At 43.2% G+C, this 18,801-nt stretch overlaps 1 protein-coding gene across 2 annotated transcripts in view; it reads left to right on the forward strand.

The window, feature by feature from the left end:
- The window catches only part of mctp1a (multiple C2 domains, transmembrane 1a), a 142,303-nt gene that overhangs the window by 111,425 nt on the left and 12,077 nt on the right, over positions 1 to 18,801 (forward strand). For both annotated transcript variants that reach the window (XM_035165923.2, XM_035165924.2), the window contains 4 exons: positions 1,904 to 1,960; positions 16,611 to 16,720; positions 17,363 to 17,472; positions 18,281 to 18,378. In XM_035165923.2, the coding sequence (XP_035021814.1) occupies positions 1,904 to 1,960; positions 16,611 to 16,720; positions 17,363 to 17,472; positions 18,281 to 18,378 (375 nt within the window). The remainder of the gene's footprint in view (positions 1 to 1,903; positions 1,961 to 16,610; positions 16,721 to 17,362; positions 17,473 to 18,280; positions 18,379 to 18,801) is intronic.

The following is an 18,801-nucleotide window of genomic DNA, read 5'->3' on the forward strand; positions in this document are numbered from 1 at the left end:
TCCATTATGTTTGTATTTTGGCATGGGTGAAAGGATTTGGGAGGAACCATGATGACTTTATAAACAGTTATAGGCCGTTTGTTAGGAGATGCCAGAAGGCTTTCATTTTACAGTATCACGTCTGCATCTTTTTCGGCGGCTGAGCACAGAAAATTCCCCTCGCTGGTATTTGGATGGCGGAGCAGAGTCAATGTATTCAGTATCAATAAAGAGACTGTGAACTGTGAACAGTCAAGCTTATTTGTCTAGACAGTGATGGAGTCTTAGTGAAGTGGGAATAACTAGTTGCTATACAGTCAGACAGTTAAAACAAGGAGTGCCATGCACACATGCGTAACACTTTGCCCTAGTGACTCCGAGCTATTGATAGAACCCATACACAAACACACACACACGCTATTGACTCTACCCTTTCAACTCTGCTGTTCTGAACTCCTCTTTGTTTGTGTGGGAAGCTGCATTTACATAAGAGGCTTATGTCAGCCGCCATATAGTTTCCCCCCCTTATTCCAATGAAAAACAAAAAGGACAAAAGCTATTGTCTTGTTAAGTAATGATTTTTGGATTTCTCCAAACTAGTTTGAGCTGTTCGGGAGGTGGTTAGGGGCTTGTGGTGATGTCGAGGCCGGGCGAAGGTTCGTGGGAGTTGGAGCTGGTACAACAATGAGAGCAGATGAATGCTGTGGTTGACAGCTGTAAGGCTTATGATATGGCTGTTTGTTTATGTAAATTGGAGTAATAATATGACCTTGTGGCTTTGATGTGTGATTGACAGAAAGAGGGTGGATGGGATTTAGCAGTGATCTGTGGGTTTTTTAGCGCCTTGGCGCCATCGCACTGCACATGCGAGCTTGTGCATGTTCGCAAAGACGCACAATACTGTACAGTAACCAGACACAATATCACTAAACGCAGTGGCTCAACCAGATCTGATTGGTTCAGGGATTTTCATATATTTCAAGACATTTGTGTAATTCATTGTTTTTACATGAAGATATAAGTGAGCTCTATATGATGGATCGCATTTTCCATGAAGTCTTTTCTTTCCTACATTTGTATGTCTCTTAATGTGTAAAATTTTGTGAATGAATAGGACAAGCTGCAACTTGTATGCACCATTGTTATGTTGTACAGTATATTTATCCAAATGTGCTTTTGTGTTTGTGGTTCAAGTGTGTTTTTTATCCTTTGTGTTGTACAGTATGTATCGTGGTGTCTCGGGGTTTCAGAGCCGCACCGACTCCTGTTTCATCGGTTGTGGCCCACTGAAGCACATAGTTGCTGTTCTTTGCGACTCGCTGTCTGTGCTGGAAGCTTCTCTCTCCACTCTTTTCATGGAGCATCGCTCTGTGAGAGCATGCGAAGCGATAGATAGATGAACGTATGGGCACGGTGAGGTCGGGGGTTAAAGACAAGTCCGAGGGTTGAAGAGGTCAGATGAGAACGAGCACAATCCCGCAGAAGAAGAGTTGTGCTGTCTCGTCCCGCTGAATGGTGCGAGATTTAAATGCTTTTCTGCGACGCGATCTGAGTGGATGAATAGACTTTAATCCTCAGCCCCGTTGAGATTCAAAGCCAGAGTGTTTCCTTACATTTCCAGAAGTGTCAACACATTTGAACAACAGAACGTTTCTAAAATTAAATTCTTATTCAAACCCATTCTGAGGCTCATGACATATTAGCACACACCAATCCAATAGTTCCACACCCCGTTCCATACTCATTTAAAAACTCTTGCCAGACATAAGCATAACCAATCAGCTTTAATATGCCTCTGTGGCTGCTCTGATGATGTTCACCCTTGTGTTATCTAATGTTTATCTGCATTATAGCTGTTGCGTAAACATTTATATTTCTCATTTTCTTTCTTTCTTTTTTCCCTTTTCCATGTTGCAACTGTCAGCAAGCGGTGGAGGACCTGCTGGAGGACGAGGATGAGGATTTTGACAAAGATGACAAGGTAATTATGTGTAGTGTCAGTGATGCTCTCCCATATAAACACGCTTTCACTCAGTCGCACACACACACACTCATTGGGACACTGCCCCAGGAGGGGTTGACACTGCTTCACGGACCGGAAACGCAAACAGACAAATGAAATGACTCCATCTTCCCCTCCCAACTCCTCCCCTGCTCCGTTATTCTGGCAGCCTGAGGCGCAAACACATGTTCAGAGATTGTACAACCTTTTAACCTTTTGAAAAAGTTTTTCTCTGTAGCTGGCACACATGGCATATTCCTCAGCCTTTTTTTTCTTCTGTGGTGTCTGCAGTCGTTTACTGCACCATCTTGTTTTTTTCCCTTCATATAACACTAAGTTGAATTTACGTTACCAACATCGACAGCTACCTGAGAACATACACCCATATAAATGCTTAGTTAGGTATTTAGGTCCATTCACTGCTCCTTTATGTCCCAGTAAAACAGCATCTGGGCTTGTCCAGACACTATCATGTAACAACAGGTGGCTGCTTTACTGCCTCTGTGCGTTTACGCTGTAGGACGAGCCACTGAAACAAATGCCAGTGGATAGGATACAGCACCTTGTCAATGTTCCACTTGCTAATGGTAATTGCGCTGGTAAAGCTATTTATCCACACACTCTGTTGTCTGATGAGAAAAAAATAATTCTCTGTTTTATCCGACTGGAGCAAAAATCATAACTTTAGCTTTTAAGTGAAGTCCAAATCTTTCACTGTGAAAAATGTAAAGTACCTTGACTAAACAGTCTGGAATCTGAAATTACTCGAGCTGATACTCGATGCCTTGCAGCCGCACTCCGGCAATATGAAGGTTAGCAGGCTAAGATGTGGTAATTTGCCTGATCTGGCTTGGTAATCTTTTTGGAGCAAAACAATTACGACTGCTGTTTGCAATGGTAATTGTCGAGGCCTTTGACCGGGAAATTTGATATTTGAAAATTATTTTTGCTCGAGGAAACAGTGTGTGCCGAATGAACTTCTGCAACTGCAACCTCGCTGCAACCTCTCTCCGAGGGTCGTAAGTGCAAGTAGGTAACAAAAGGGTTAAAAAGAAAGTGTTAGAGTGCAGATGGCCAAATAGTCATCCCCACCAGTGAGTCAGCCAGTCAGGCAATCAGTCAACAGTTGGGCGATGAGTGCACAACGATACGTGAGCATTACATCCTCTCCCACAGAGATGCAGAGGCAAAGTTTCATGGCTGTGAAGTTCCAAGGCTGAAACGTACAGGGGGCGGGGGGGGGGGGCCCGCCGACTGAAGATATGCACCAGGCAACCTTGAACCATTTTTTCTTAACCCCTTCTTCACATCTGCCCTCCGCTGCTGCATTTCGGACCTCCTCTCAGGGAAAATGAAATACAAATACAGGCATTTGAAAAGCTGCAGATTATATGAAATACAATTTTTGGACTTTCATATTGAAATGAGGTGCAGTGGCAGCTTGTGCAGCCTCCGTCAGATTTGGTGCCAAACTGATTATTCCACAGAAGAAGGCCCTGCTCTCTGTGCTCACACAGCGCTGGGATGCCGGATAGCACAGCTGCCACAAAGGCTACAATTTACCAACTCTGGCTTCATACATTTTGATCTATTGCTCCCCTCGACTGTTAGCATTTCATTTGAGCTGTAGGGAAGTTGAAAGGGGGCATTTTTTCTTTTTTCTTCACCTACATCTCTCTCTCCTCCCACTCTCCTTCCTCCCTTCCTTCAATCGTCACCTTCCCTGCATTTTTTCCCTTTCATTCTGACACATATTCTCTCTATCTCTCTTCCCTTTGCTCTCCCCCCGGCCTGGTGTTGGAGAACAAATGGAGCTTCAAGGCTTAACAAATTTGTCTTTTTACATTGCACATGCGGTCTTTTACATTGGATGTGAGGTAACTTAAGATTGTATGAGTAAGTATTAAGGACGGGTCAGAGGAGGCCTCTTTTATGGCACAGGCCTTTAGGGGAGAGAAGGAAGAGGAGAAAGGAGAGGAGAGGTAAAAAAGATTAATAAATGTGCCAAGGCCTCATTTTAATTGAACTTGAAGCATATGTTGCAAGTATGTACAATCTGTCCCAGATGTTTACTCCGACCATGTGCGGCTCTTCCCAGTGCACCACAAGGCAGCTATTAGCTGGATAACCTTTGCTCCAGAGGCTAAATGGGGTATTACATGGCCAAAAAGTAGAGCACCTGTTTTTCATTGCAGAGAGGACCCCTTGCAGGCTTTTTGCCTTGGATCACCACATGTGTTTTGACTTAACAGATTGTTGGGCAGACGTGAAAAGTGTCTTTCTTGTGAGCAAGCATTGATATTAGTCACTTAATCTCAATGAAAGTCCAACATCAAGACTAATTGATGGGGATGGCTCAGTTGTTAAAGCCAAACAGGCAGGCACATGACGGCTCAAGGAATGTCAGACATGAACCATTTTTTTTTCTTCTCCTTCTCCCCGACTCCCCCGCGTTTTGTGTTTGAGTGTGTGTGCTGACCTTCAATGTGGAATGTTGCTCGATTCCTATTGCCTACACACACACACACACACACACATACACACACACAAACACACACATGCATGAAATATGCCCCAGTTTTTAACCTCAATTTTCAATAAAACTAATTTTAAACACGGTGGCAGGATGCAGGTGCATTTCTTTCCAAAGCTCATTAGTGATGCAGTACATAGATGGAACACACAGAGTAAAAATGGACGCTTCAAAATAAAATTCAACATATATGCCATGTGAAAGTCAGTGTGCTACAGTAAAGAGGCTTTTAAGATAAATAGGGTTTTCACACTGTAGATTCAGATGGTCCAAAAGAACCACTTTGTCTTAATGCGGAACCATTTTCAATGTGTGTGAATGTAATGTAATGGTGGAAGAATCACTGTGTCACCAGCACACTGTCATTATCTTACTCTGCAGTTTATATGCGTCTTCCTAATAGGAGATATTGAATTGAGAGGAAATCATAGTCTGTTCCCTTTTTTTTTTATCACTATTTTGGACGTGCTCTGAAAATGTATCCAATATGCTATAGTTAAATACAACTTATTATCTGATATCTATATATTCATTATTCACTCTCGCAGTTCTACAAGTAATACATAGCTGAAGTTCAGTAACATCACAGTTATATTACTAGAAATAATATTGACCACCTGAATGAAGGATTTACCACCAGAACTTACTATTGACTTGGTCAACCTTGTACCATGTTCATCTCCTTCCTAGTAAAACTGATTATTTATTATTATAATCAGAGATTGGAGATTATTAAAATAAAATTGGGAAAATGACGTTTAGAGCATTTTCCTCCATAATCTAATAGACTTTTATTGTGGCAGACATTTTGACTTGTCATGTTAGATGGAACACATGCGTACATTAAAACACAGGAAGTGGCTTCATTCATGGAAATACCAGGGCCCTGACACTGGGGAGAGGTGGAAAGCAACAACTGTCAATGGCTACAACCCCAAGATTTCTATTTTTATTCTGTCTTTTGTGAGTTTTATATGTTTCCCCCTGTGTTTTTGTGCCAATTCAAAATCTTCCGATTCAGCTTAAAATAGCGTTGAGAGAATGAGGTAGAGTGAGGTACAGCATTTCCAACCCAGTGGTATATATACAGGCTCCTGGCTGCAGGGGCTTCAGTGTGCAATCTAGCCTGTGATGTCTCCCTCTCACCTGTGGGGTGACCGTCCAGAGCTGGCATGAGGCAATCACCTGCGGCTCTGCATGGGTGCAACTGTTTGTGCGCTTCGATATGTTTGTGTGTTTGTGTGAGAGCGCCTTTGCTAGAGTGGCTCAACTGCCTCCCAGAGGAGGGGGGGGGGCTTACTGGAAAAAACGGAGTGTGTGTGTGTAAGAGAGAGAGAGACTGAGCGAGGAGATTACCCCTCACACGGTTGACTGGTCACTGAAGCGCTCGTGCTCCGCTCAGCTAGGCTCCACTAGCCTCAGGAGGACCTGACACCGATAAGATACACATTGCAATCATGTCCTGCTCACGGGCTTACTGCTCGGTGCACTCCTTCTCTCTTTCTCTCCCTGCGTCTATCTATCTCTATCTCGCTCGCACACACACACGCACCTACTTTCTCGTCTCCCGTTTCTCGCTCATTTTCCACTTCCATCTCCCTCACGTGCACGGTGGATGGTAAACGCATAGTAGATATTATTCATTAGCTATTATTGATCTGTAAAATCTGAACTTTTAACTTTTATTAAGGCCAATTTATTTACCCAGTTGGTCTCCACAGGAATCAGCAATTAGATTTTTTTCTTCTTCCAATTTGAAGGTCAAACCACTTTCCATGACTAATTTTGTCCCTTTTAGGCATCGGCTTATTAATTATGTCATACGGGGTCATGATACCATTCTGAAGAATTGAGGATAGTTTTCTTTCGTGTATTTACATCTTACATGACATTCAATTAATTGTCTAAATGTGGTAATTAAGCAAACCCCTGGTCACAAAAAGGTTACAGTAAGTTTGGATGCACATCTGGTGGAGGCTAATGGTGTTTTCCTTATCGCTTGGCAGTCTTACCGATGACTCCACTGTGCATATGAGACTGAGAATACAAGATCCTCTCTGTTTCTTCATCTCTCCTGCCAAACGCTCGTCTTCATACCCCTCAATATCTCTTTATCCCCCTCATCTGTACTGCTGAGACAGCCGCTCCACCCTCTGATGCTTTCCCTGTAGGTATGACTCATGCACACACATGTTCACATGCACAATCCTACACGTGTGTGTTTATTAATTGGCTATGGGATCAGCACATTTCACCACTTCCCATCCTGCAGGCCTGATTTTTAACATACATTGTCTGTCTGTTGTCTTTCCTTCCCCCACCCCATCTATGTCACAGCTTCCTACTTTTCTTCTGTGTACCATTAAGCGAGCGCCTCAAGTGCCTCTGCTCTCCGCTCCATGAAATGTTAAATAAGGCACACACTTTAACTCAGTGTGAATATGGTTAAAACAGTTTTTTCCCCGACTTATCTCCAGATAGCATACGGCGCCGCGCTGCACCTTCCCCGAGCCCTGGCGCTCCCCTCTCTGTCCCAGTCACGGCACTGCGCTGATCGCTCAGATAGTGACTTGGCATAATGTAATTGGACTAAAGAGAGCACTGGGAATTATATCAATGTTCTGCAAAATAAAATAAAAAAAGAGTGTGACTGAAATTTTTGTTCTGGGGGGAGGCTATTGAGCGGGGTTGTCCTCTGGTATCAAGGGGGTGTTCTCAGAGGCTGGGGGGGGGAGAGAAAAAGTTTGAATGTCTGTGTTCTTTTCTTCTCGCCGCCTGTGAAGGATGAAAAGCGTCACGCTGTAAAAGATGCTTTTGACTTTTCCGCTTCATTTTTCTTCCCATCTCACTCTGTGTGCGTGTGTGTGTGTGTTTTTTCCATTGTTCAGCAGAGACGCTGGTAGGAACTGCATTTTAATCATGTTTGGCTAATAGAGAGAGGAATGAAAACAAAAAGGAGGGTGAAAGAGGCATGCAGGGGTATTGTCTCTCTATGCAAAATACACTGCATTGTTTGTTTGTTTTTCCCTCTTTGTTACACACATACATCAGGTGGATCATCCCTCACTATTTCTATTCCCCCCAGATACACATCTCCTGCTTTGTCTTCTGCTGTCATCTCTCCCTCATTCTCTGACTCCGTCTTTCTCTTAACACTTCTACTTTAACTCAGCTTTTTGTTATTTAAATTAATTTTTTACACTTTGGGTCTTTTTTTTTGTAGTTTTATTATGTATACCTGCACTTTAACACCATTTAAGTACTCACTACTGTCATTGTTGAGATTGTAGACTAGATGTTCCTCTGCATATCGCTATATGAAAGAATTCCTCAAATAAAAGCCTCACGTGGCTTTTAAATCCATCCTGTTTGTACCTATCAAATACAAAAGTCTAGACAAAGGTGAGTATTGTAAAGTGCCTACGTTTTGGTGGGAGACAATATTATACACACACATGGCACAGCCTTGTTTCTTCAAGACCCCACTTGTAAAGCATCCAATATTTTTTTCTCTCTTAACCCTTTCACCTTAATTTCTGTGGGTTGTAAAGAGAAAATCTCACTGTAATCTATCCACAAGGACCCTAAACCCGGCCCCTGGGAGGATGGCTGTGATAAAAACCATATCCTCGAGGATATGTTGGCTTCCTGGCACTTTGAGTGGATACGAACGATGGTGGTAAGTGGGCATGTGTGTGGCTCTGGCACTTGACTCCTGATGGTGTGTGTCGCTGTCTTCCGGTTTCCTATTAGTTCATCGTCTGTCCAGCGGCCTCTGTCTACGTCTTGTCGGGGGTTTGTGTACACAGCACCTGTTCCCTGTCCGCGTCTCAATTAACACCCACGCACTGCACGTTCGGCCCGCACCCTTAACCCCACCTCGAGGCCTCCGCCCCTGCCTGCTCTCCAAGGTGATGGGGACCTTAATGGAGCTCCAGCATGGAAGGCTGATTCCGTGTTCTTGTGTGACTTCCCTGTGTCACTGTAGACCTTTTCCCCTCTGACGTTAGAGCTGTAGATTGAGGTGTGTCAACTTAGTTTCTTCTTGTGGGACTTCTGGCTCTGGGGTACTTCAAGGGTGACACTGGGATTGATTTGAGAGTAGTTGTACTAGTGTAGAATATTATTTGTAAAGTGACAGGGACCATCAGGGAATCAAATCTCATAGTAGTTTATTGTACTTTTATTTTTGTTGCCAAAAATAAACTTTTAGATATTTTTAAAAAGCACTAAGTACATCTCTCTCAGAAATAAGAGTTGTTTTCACACGTGTGTGTGTGTGTGTGTGTGTGTGTGTGTGTGTGTGTGTGTGTGTGTGTGTGTGTGTGTGTGTGTGTGTGTGTGTGTGTGTGTGTGTGTCGTGGATTTGAACGCACTTTTTCTAAATAGTTGCTACAGAGTCAGTCAAACTATTTCATATTACTAAAGCAAATCCCACTGCTCATTATGCCTAATGCAGCAATGTCTTCTCCCCCGTTATTGTTCTGAAACACGTGCACACAAGCGGCTGAAGCAACTGAACTTTTTGACTGATGAACTATGCATCAAAGCGCTTCGACGAGCACTCGCTGCACTGTAGGTGAGGAGTTACTCGTGCGCTCTCATCCGCCCAAAGTAACTCTCTCCGAGACTCTCACCGGATAGGATGTCGAAGATGGCACACACTCAGCCCTCCCGGCCTCTCATTGGACAGAATGTGGAGCACAACACTTGACAGCGGTGTCGTCTGAATTTGAAAGTCAGACATGTAAGGAGGCAGCCGCCACCTTTTCTTTTAACAAGAGTCATAAATCTGTAATGAGCACAGAGAGGATGCATATTTTATTTACTTTTTTGAAGACGTGATCCCTTCACTTCATAGCGATGCACTCTCGCTCTGTCATTTTTTTTCCCCCTTCCAAAACAGAGTTTAAAACAGTGGCTGTTACAACAGTTTCTATCGCCTGTCTCTCTGTGAACATGGAGCTGTAATTAAAAGTACGGCGAAGTTTGCAAGTTTTACAGATCAAGGTGATGAATCACATCTAATTTAACCCAAACAAGACCAAGATATGATTTAATTAGTTAAAAAAAAAAGAAGAATTAAATGGAAAATAGAATAGATTCTTGTGGATGCATTTTCTTCCTTACAGAATCCAAAAAGTATGTGTATCTTAAAAATACATTTCTGCCATAATTATCTATATTCTGCAACTTATCTAAAGACATAAAAGCCCATATGTTCTTTTCCTTTACTTGTTCTGTTGTAAGTCAGCACAGACCGAGACACTGAGACAGACAACTAGACAGAACAGTCTGACAGACGGATGGGGGGAGATGGGCTGGAGCTGCTTAACCAGGCCAACAGAGGACAAGAGTAATGTTGTCCCATTCATCACACACTGCCAGGCATGGATCCCGGGGAAGGACAGGGGAAGGAGAGAGCAGGAGCAGGGGAGCAGAGGTGAGGCAGGGTGGGGGGCGGAGTGCAGGCTGGGTAGGGGATGGGTGGCATTCAGCAGGAGGTGAGGAAGGGGAAGTGATCAAGTGCAGAATGTACAGGGTGGCCTGTCTGCATGGAGGCTTGGGCTCTCTCTCTCTGTGTGTGTGTGTGTGTGTGTGTGTGTGTGTGTGTGTGTGTGTGTGTGTGTGTGTGTGTCGTGGCCGACCTTGAGCCTGATGGAGTTGCTGGTGTGGTGGAGGTGATGGGAGGCCCCCAGGGGTAGATGGGGGGGAAAAGATGATCAGCGGCAAACAACCTCCCGTCACCCGGACACATTAGAGACGTGCACACAAGCGCACACTCATAACACCAGAAACCTTTCTCTTTAGGAGAGGAAGCAGAGGTCAAACTGAAAATAAGTCACCACCAACACCTCTACCTTTTATTCCCTCTTTCTCTCGTCCCCTCTATCCCTCTCTTTTACATACGTGTATATTTATCCTCGCTATGGGACTGGGCTGGGTGAAGAGATTAATTAGTACTAGAGAGCGTTGTCTGTCCGCTCCACCTTCAGCTGACAGTCTTAGTGCAGTTTGACTTTGGCCTTGTGTGCGCAAACCCTCAGCCAACAAAGATATTCTCATAGAAATCTTTGTGTTCCTCTGATACACACAGAAACACTTATTACGCTCTCCCCTCACATCCATGTGGGCCTGTGGGAGAGGGGACGCCGCTCCACGTCTCCTCGTGGCCTGATGAGAGCCAGGAGGACAGGCGGCGCATCTCAATGCCCAGGATAAACAGATATTTATGTGTTTATGATAAAAAAAAGGAGAAGGAGGGAAATAGAGATGTATCCCCCCCAATTCACTCATGGATTAGGTGTTGTGTTGAATAAATAAAATAAATAAATCAAATTAACATCTGCCTCTTTCACGTGGCGCTGGCAGGGTGCCAGGGTGCATGGTGGTCTCTGAGGCTGGGCCTTTGTCCCATCTTTCTGTCATATGCTGACATTCGGGAGATGTTCTTCTAGGCCACTAGGTCCCCAAGTCTTTTTTTATTTTTTTATTTTCCCCCCTGAGGAACTATTTTTAAATCCCAGTTGGTGAATTCTGTGACTTATCGCTCCACAGTAGAGTTTGTAATACTAATGACACTAATGGAAGATATTCGATTTATTTTTAAGGGCAGTAGTTTGTCTATATCTGTCCCGGTTTAGCCAAACTATTTAAATTGTCCTGTCTTGTAAACATTTGACTCACCATCAAAACATGTCCATTACTATGTACTCACTCTTCATGTTACTCTTATTTTGAAGGTAGACAATTTGAACATTGTATTATTTTGACTCAGAATTGTTACTCACATCTGGCACCAAAAATACCAATTTGTTGAATTGAATGCAACCATATGTTTTTGTATTTATTTGATTATTTGATTAATTCAATTTTCTTTTTCATAAATTAGATTTTTTAGGGACATATACGTATCTAGTTTAAAAATATACAGTAATTGCTAATTGCATGCACTCTTCATTATCCTGTCATTGCTAGTCCCTGCACAGGCTTTGGAAATTGAATTTGCCCCTAAAGCATTCCTCAACTTTAGCAAAAGAAAAAAATCTTTTTTTTTTCCTGGGGTGAAAATGGGAGGGGTCCTGACTCTCTCTGCAGTCACAAAATCAACAACAACGCTTTCAGACGCCCTTTGGGAGCCACATATTAGCATCCTGTCACATTTTATATGACATTTCAATTTTTTAACTGTGCTGCCAGACTGAGAGAGGAAAAAAGGAAAAACAAAGAAAAACAGGTGCAATTTTAGCACGGCAGCAATGAGCAGAAGCCAGTTGGGGTTCAGACTCATTTTGTGCTGTGATGGGATATATGCTGCTGCATTATAACCGTTAGGTTTTATCATTTTATGGTGCAACTCAGCAGGGAGGGCGACGCCATCGGAGGTTAAAACAGTCTCAAATGGCTCTCTCTATTTCCACCTAGCAGATATAGGACAGATATTTGAGTCCATCCGAACAGTCCTCAGTGACCTCTCTCTTGTTTAGCTCGGGGCCTTAGGTCAGTACAGAACAAACTGTCTTTGCAAAGTTTACAACTGCTCACTTTGCACTTTTGCATATAGACGTACTCTGCCGCGATGCTCTGAAAGAGAAATGGAGCAGTCGAGTACACAGAGGCATTGGGAATCCTTCTTTTGTTAAATATTTAATCAAGCGTTTCAAGGAGTTTACCACATTTGTTTACCACAGTTTACCAGCAAGTGCACTGTGGTTAGCCTGAGTGGGCTGTTTCTGTGTGTGTGTGTGTCTGTGTGTGTGTCTCTGTGTGTCTCTGTGTGTGTCTCCCTGGGCTCTCAGTGTCACTGTGGGTTGTTTCTTCTTAACACATGCAAACAACTTGAATCACTTTAACGAGCCTTCTTCGCCTCTGTCTCTCCTGATGGGAGCGCTCCCATGATGCAGCCTGCTTCGCACACTCTTACGTAGGGTGGCTCGGTGCTGAACTGACGGCTGCTCGGCTGAGATTTCATATCACACATCCAAACAATGATGCAAACTTTGGACATAACCACAAAAAAATGCAAATATTGTCCTTAAATGGCAATAAATCAGTAAATATTTACTATTACCAACTTAATTGGAGTTAATTGATGTCAAAAAATGTCATTCATAGTCTCAATGCAGTTTTTTTTTATTTAATACATGGTAATAAATTGCTCTGCACTTTACCCTGAACTCACATCACACTTTTCTATATAGTAGATTATAAAAAAGGATCTTTCATCATTTTTCAGCGTAGGCAATCATTTTGCATCCATTGTTCAGATGTAGAGCAGTTGCTGCAGAAAACAAGCCATAGATCTTTCAGAGTGATGTAAAAATTAGACAGTTTAAATAAATAACACAATTAATGACATTGCATGTTGTGTTATGCAGTATGCACTGTACTGTACTTCGTATACAGGGAAACATGGTATACTGTATGTACCTGACAGAGAAGTATAATTTTTTCAATAGGTGAAACAGTCGAGAGTGAATGCTCTGTCATCTCCAGTGATAATTTGTAGAGCGCAGACTGAACTGGCAGTTACCGTAACGTGTCGTTGGCGTTAACACATTACAGATGAATCTACGCTCGCAGTCTATCAGAATGCGTGATGCTAAACTCATTAGGCAGCCTTATTACGCTATCTGTCTGCACGAGTCAAGCCGTGTAGCAGCATCCATCAGAGCGCTGTTGTCAGAAGTGTTGGGATTTGTAGCATTCTTCGAGCATTAACATGACTTGCAACTGAAGCCAAGTCAGAGCGAGCGGCCTCAGAGACTTCTCTTTATTAGCTGTGCCTTCAGGTCTCCAAACAAACCCACTTAGTTTCCCTGACACACACAGGAAGAGACGGATGGAAATAAACGAGTCTCCTGTAATAACCCTGCTCCTCGGTCTGAGTGGGACCCGACGCTGGTCAGGACTGGAAAAGCGCGTTCTCATTACAAATCACGTGTTAGGTCGTGGTTAACTCTTGACACACATTCTTTAATAAATAATAAAACACACAAAGCATGACAAAATCTTGATTTACTAATAATAATAATAGAGATGGATCCACACTTGCCCCCGGTTCAAATTAAATGTGTAATTCAACGGAAAGCTTCTTTTAATTTTAGCAGTGATGTTTGAATTAGTGGACGACCAATATGGGTATTTCAATATTTAAAAATAAGTGTGCCTTGTCTCTAATTGCTTAAGTAAATCAGAATATCCTCATGCATACTTATTTTAAATGTCTGCAGCAATTTCTGTTCACTTGCCTTGTGAGCGACTGAGCGATCGGCCGTTCCCTAGTGTTAACGTCCTGTCTCTCTGTCAGTAGGCACATTACGGTCTCAGAGAAACTTTCCCAGTACGAAGGAAACTGCTTGTAAAAGTCAAAGGCCCTCATCCTCTAATCAGTGTCAGGATATGATATCGTTTGTAGAGTCACACAGCAAGACCAGGTGTGCAGATCAACCTTATCTAATAGCTGTAGGGTGTGTGTGCGTGTGCGTGTGTGTGTTTGTGCATATTAGGTTGCGTTATAAGAACAGGTTGCCTGGCTCCATATGTGCACAGTGTGCGGGGAAGCTGGGAAAACAAGGTTCTCCGTGGCCCTCTCTGTTATTGCTACCTCCCGCCTCCCTGAGCCGTGTTTGAAGACAGGAAATAGGAGTCAGACCGCAGTCCGAGGGGCATGTGGCAATGGTTTATACTCCGTCGACCTCTGACCTATCCTCTCCACCCCCGCCCGCTCTCTCACACCACTCCCCTGGCCCTCAAACACTCTCCCCTGAGTGCGGGCCCGAAAATAAAATGGCCTGACCCGGCCCAGCCCGGCTCGGCTCGGCCTAACCCAGCCCAGCACAATAGACCCTGCGTTCTGAGATTTGTTTGAGCGAGGAATGAAAAACAGATGGACTCTGAGGAGAGAGCTGAGAAGAGGAGGAGAGACGGAGGGAGAAAGAAAGGGAGTCTTGTAAAATATTTGCGAAGAAAAATAACCCAGGGACTCTGTCTAATTATATCTATTTGTCTTGTGTGGTTTTGCTTGGGAGGCCATGTGGTCTCTGTGACTCTCTGGTTCATTTTTCACATTATCTGATCCGAGGACAGCGAGCAAGAAGAAGAGGGTGGGTTTGGGGGCAGCAGGGCGGTGGGTGGGAGAGCCGGGTCTCAGTGGGAGGATTGTGGTGAGGTTGGGGGGGGTCGCATGGAGCCAAATGTGGTAAAGGCCTCTGGGGTCCTGGAGGTTTTATGTCTTTGATTGCTTCACTGTCCTCTTTGGGTATAATGATCCGGATTAGTCCAAGTTTTACTTCTAATGTCCATCCATCTTCATCAATAACACGGCCATTACTATACATGATGGTTCTGTAAGAGAAGAGAAATATTGTATTCTGTGGCCATGGAAGATTGAACCATCTCCTTTCATAACAATAAAGTTTTTTTACGGTTTTGGTTTTCTTGCGTCATCCTTGTTGCTTTATTTGGAGTTACATTATTCAGACGGCTGTGTAAAATATCCCAAATCTTATCTAGTGTTATCCTTATCTTCTCCTGAATCTTATCCTTTGATTGTTGCAATTCTTTTACAAATACTTTCAACACTAAAGGAAAAGGGCACATTACTTCATCACCTGACAAAATTATGAATAATCACTATGTACTACATGTAGACGACAATAGAAAACAGAAACCTTTAGTGAGGTAGCTTTCAGCTGCTGGAACACTCTACTTGAGGACCTTAGAGCTGCACTATAACCCTATAGCTGAAAACCTGTATCTTTAGCCTGGCTTTTGATTAAGTATGGTTTATAGACATTATTTTATTGAATCTATAATTTTGATTAAATTCTATCTGTCCCTTAATATTATTTGTATGTTTTATCCCATTTATTGACTTTTGTTTCTTCAATTGAATTATTTTAAATAGTTTTTATTGTTATTTTTGATCTCAACGTTTTTTTTATGGTGTCTCATTGTCAGCATTTTTATTTGTTTTGTGTGATTCTTGTCTCATCAGGCGATTGTGAAGCACTTACTTAACTGCACTAACTTGTATGAAAGGTGATATACCAATACAGTTTGATTGATTGATTGAGAGTTGCTGGCAGGTTACTAACTTATCTTATAATGAAAGTCTTTTGTTCTTATTCCCCTTACTGTCGCCCTACTGCAATCTGACCACATATGAACGCACCACTGGACGCCCTAATCTCTTAAACCTTCTTCTGATTGTAATAAGATATTCCTCCTCTTCTGGTCATGTCCTGCTTTTGTCTCCCCAGCATGCCCACCAATCACATCCAGGCACCACAGCCGGTCTGCGTGTTGATGTCCCGACTCAGCCAACGGCTCTCGTTCACTCTCCGTCACCTCATTCTGTCCACATCCATCCTGTCCCTGCCTGTCAGTCAATCAGTCAGTCAGTCAGTCAGTCAGCAGGCAGCTTGTTGCATGACTTCTTCAAAATGTTTCACTTTGTCTCAGTAGGTGGGGGGTTGTGGGTTGGAGGACATTTTACGTTGCCTGCCTGGTTTGTGGTTTCTGCCCTCGGTTCACACGCAGTATTCTCAAGTGCTCAACCACCAAAAGTTGCAAAGGAGGAGCTCTTCATGGTGGCTGATGGCGTTAATAAGGATGATAATGATGTCACGGCTGGTGACATCATCACAGTGTGCCAGCCAGCCGAACAAAAGAGGGCTCTGCCCGGTCTTCCTAGCTGTCTTGGCAGCAGCAGAGAGAGGGAGAGAGAAAGAGAGAAAGATTGATGTATCCATTCGGCTTTCAGTTTAATTCTGTCTCTCTATTCACGTATTCAAATTTTCCTGTGTGAGCTTTAGTGAGGAGGAAAACATTTTGATTTGTTCTGCCGACTTTATATCTCTATTACTGCCTGGAATGAAAGCGCTCTGTCAGTTCATGCAGGATATCCGATGATTTGGCTCCTCACTCCAAATCTTCGACGCTATTTAAAATGTATTGTTTTCGCAAAGATGCCTCTGTCTCCTCACCCCTCTGTCTCTCTCCTCCCGTCTCTCCTCTGTCTCACCCAATCTCTTCCAACCTCACCCTTGCTTTCTTTCTCCCTCGCCTACATCTCTATCTGTCCTCTCGCAGGACTCGGAGAGAAAGGGCTTCATGAACAAGATTTATGCCATTCAGGACGTGTGCATCAGCGTGCAGAATGCGCTGGATGAAGTGGCCTCCTATGGCGAGAGGATAAAGAAGTGAGTCGTAAGCCTGCTCCTCGGCACCCGGCCTGCTCCACTCTGCTTTGCTCCGCACGTCCCAGTGTTTTGGGGTTTTTTTCCGCAGTGCCAGGTTGTCCCACTTCCTCTTGCCAGTCTGAGACACAAAGGCAGCCAGTCTGTCTTCGTCAGTCACATCTCACTTAACCCTGCGTGACCTCTCAACCGAATCATGCCCATCCTTGATTAAAATCACGTCTCTGCACATGCACACACACACAAGCCCTTTACTTACTGTACTCTCCTGCAGGTGCCCTGACTTTTACATAGATGCATCAAAAGCAAAGAGGAAGCCCGGGACTGTTTTGATTAGAGCCCATGTGTTCTTCTTTTTTAATTTTTAATCAAACTGAAACATTTATGACTTGTGTTCTAAAGCTAAGATCATTTAACTGATTAGACGCTAAGAATAACATTGGGTCCGACTCCCATCACGTTTTGACTCTGCCATGCCGACCTCTAAGAAGTGTGAAGAAGTTGTAGTACAGAAGTATTAAAATACCTTCTATTCCTCCTGTTGACATTCTTTATCAGCATGTTTGGCCGGACTGGTATTTTCCATGTCTCCTAATTTTAACAGGCCCATTTCCCCTCTCTCTCTCTCTCTCTCTCTCTTTGCAGCACATTTAACTGGACTGTGCCTTTCTTAAGCTGGCTGGCCATTGTGGCTCTGGGATTGGCCACCACCATCATCTACTTCATCCCTCTACGATACATCGTGTTGGCCTGGGGTGAGCTAATGTCAAAGATGTTTCTTCATATGCACAATAAAGATACCTGTGCGGTGCCTGTTCTAAACCTGCCTTGTTACATTGTTCTGTTCTCTTGGTCTGTGTTAATGATCAGGTTCAGATTTATCCCCTGTCATTAGTCCTCCTCAAACAGTTCTACAATATACTCTTCACTTTTTATTGATTGTGTGCAAAACTTTTTAGAAAAACTATGTTGCAGAATGAAGCTTAAAAAATGTGTGTTCATCCTCTCTGGTTTTTCTGCAAAGAAGATTTTATAGTCAATGTTTACTGTTCATATGTGTGGCTTATATACAAGTTAGAATGTTATACCAAGTGTTATTTAGTCATATGTTGCATGTCGGTTATTTTAGAGGTTTGTAAAGCAACTGACACAATCAGAACCAAATTAAAAGCTTTGTAGTTCATATTGATATAAAGCAGCAAAACAAGATAAATTACTAAAGAGGAAGTGATTGTATGAATATTGCTCGGAGAACAACAGGCTGGCTTTAAAATCAATTTTATTAATACTGAATGTATCGCATGCGCCAATTGCAACACATTCCTCGGGCCGTAAAGAATACACATGACAAATGTGAAGCCGATAAGATGAACAGATATGGGTAAACCACATACAAACAGAGACAGACATTTGTGGATTTAGTAGGGTAGACAGATAAATTAGTGGCTGTGCAAGGCAATTTCCTTAGTTGTGTTCCAGCGTCAACAACAATCACGAGGGTTTAAATAACTTGTCTGACACACAGGTCGTGCTCATGTCCACCCTCTGTTTTTCTCTCTACAGGGGTGAACAAATTCACCAAGAAGCTGCGAGACCCTTACAACATTGACAACAACGAGCTGCTGGACTTTCTGTCCAGAGTGCCCTCAGATGTACAAGTGGTGGGTGAACTGTCCACTTTCATCTTTCTTTATCTTTTTGACAAACACGTCTGTCGGATGCAGACATGGGCAAGGGTTCAGGGCTCCTTTTATCATCTCCTCTGTCTCCGTCTGTTCTCCTTCTTTTTCCTCCTCTCAGCCGCTGGCTCCTCACTCTTTTATTTTGCCATGTCTATCCTTTGGTTGAGCCACACAGACTTCTAATCAAATTACTTCAAAGTCATTTCTGTGTTTTGCTATTAATAACCTCCACGTCCAATTCAATTTCCACATACAAAGCTGGAGCTGTGTAATATAACAGGGTTAAGTGAGTTTAGTGCCCGGCGTATAACTAGGTTGATTGACTCCATACACTCGCACACAATTACCGCTGGCTGGTGTTTCCCAGCTATGCTAGTAATTTGAACAGAGTGTAAACCAACA

The sequence above is a fragment of the Hippoglossus stenolepis genome, chromosome 9 (assembly GCF_022539355.2).
Source record: "Hippoglossus stenolepis isolate QCI-W04-F060 chromosome 9, HSTE1.2, whole genome shotgun sequence".
Taxonomy (NCBI): domain Eukaryota; kingdom Metazoa; phylum Chordata; class Actinopteri; order Pleuronectiformes; family Pleuronectidae; genus Hippoglossus; species Hippoglossus stenolepis.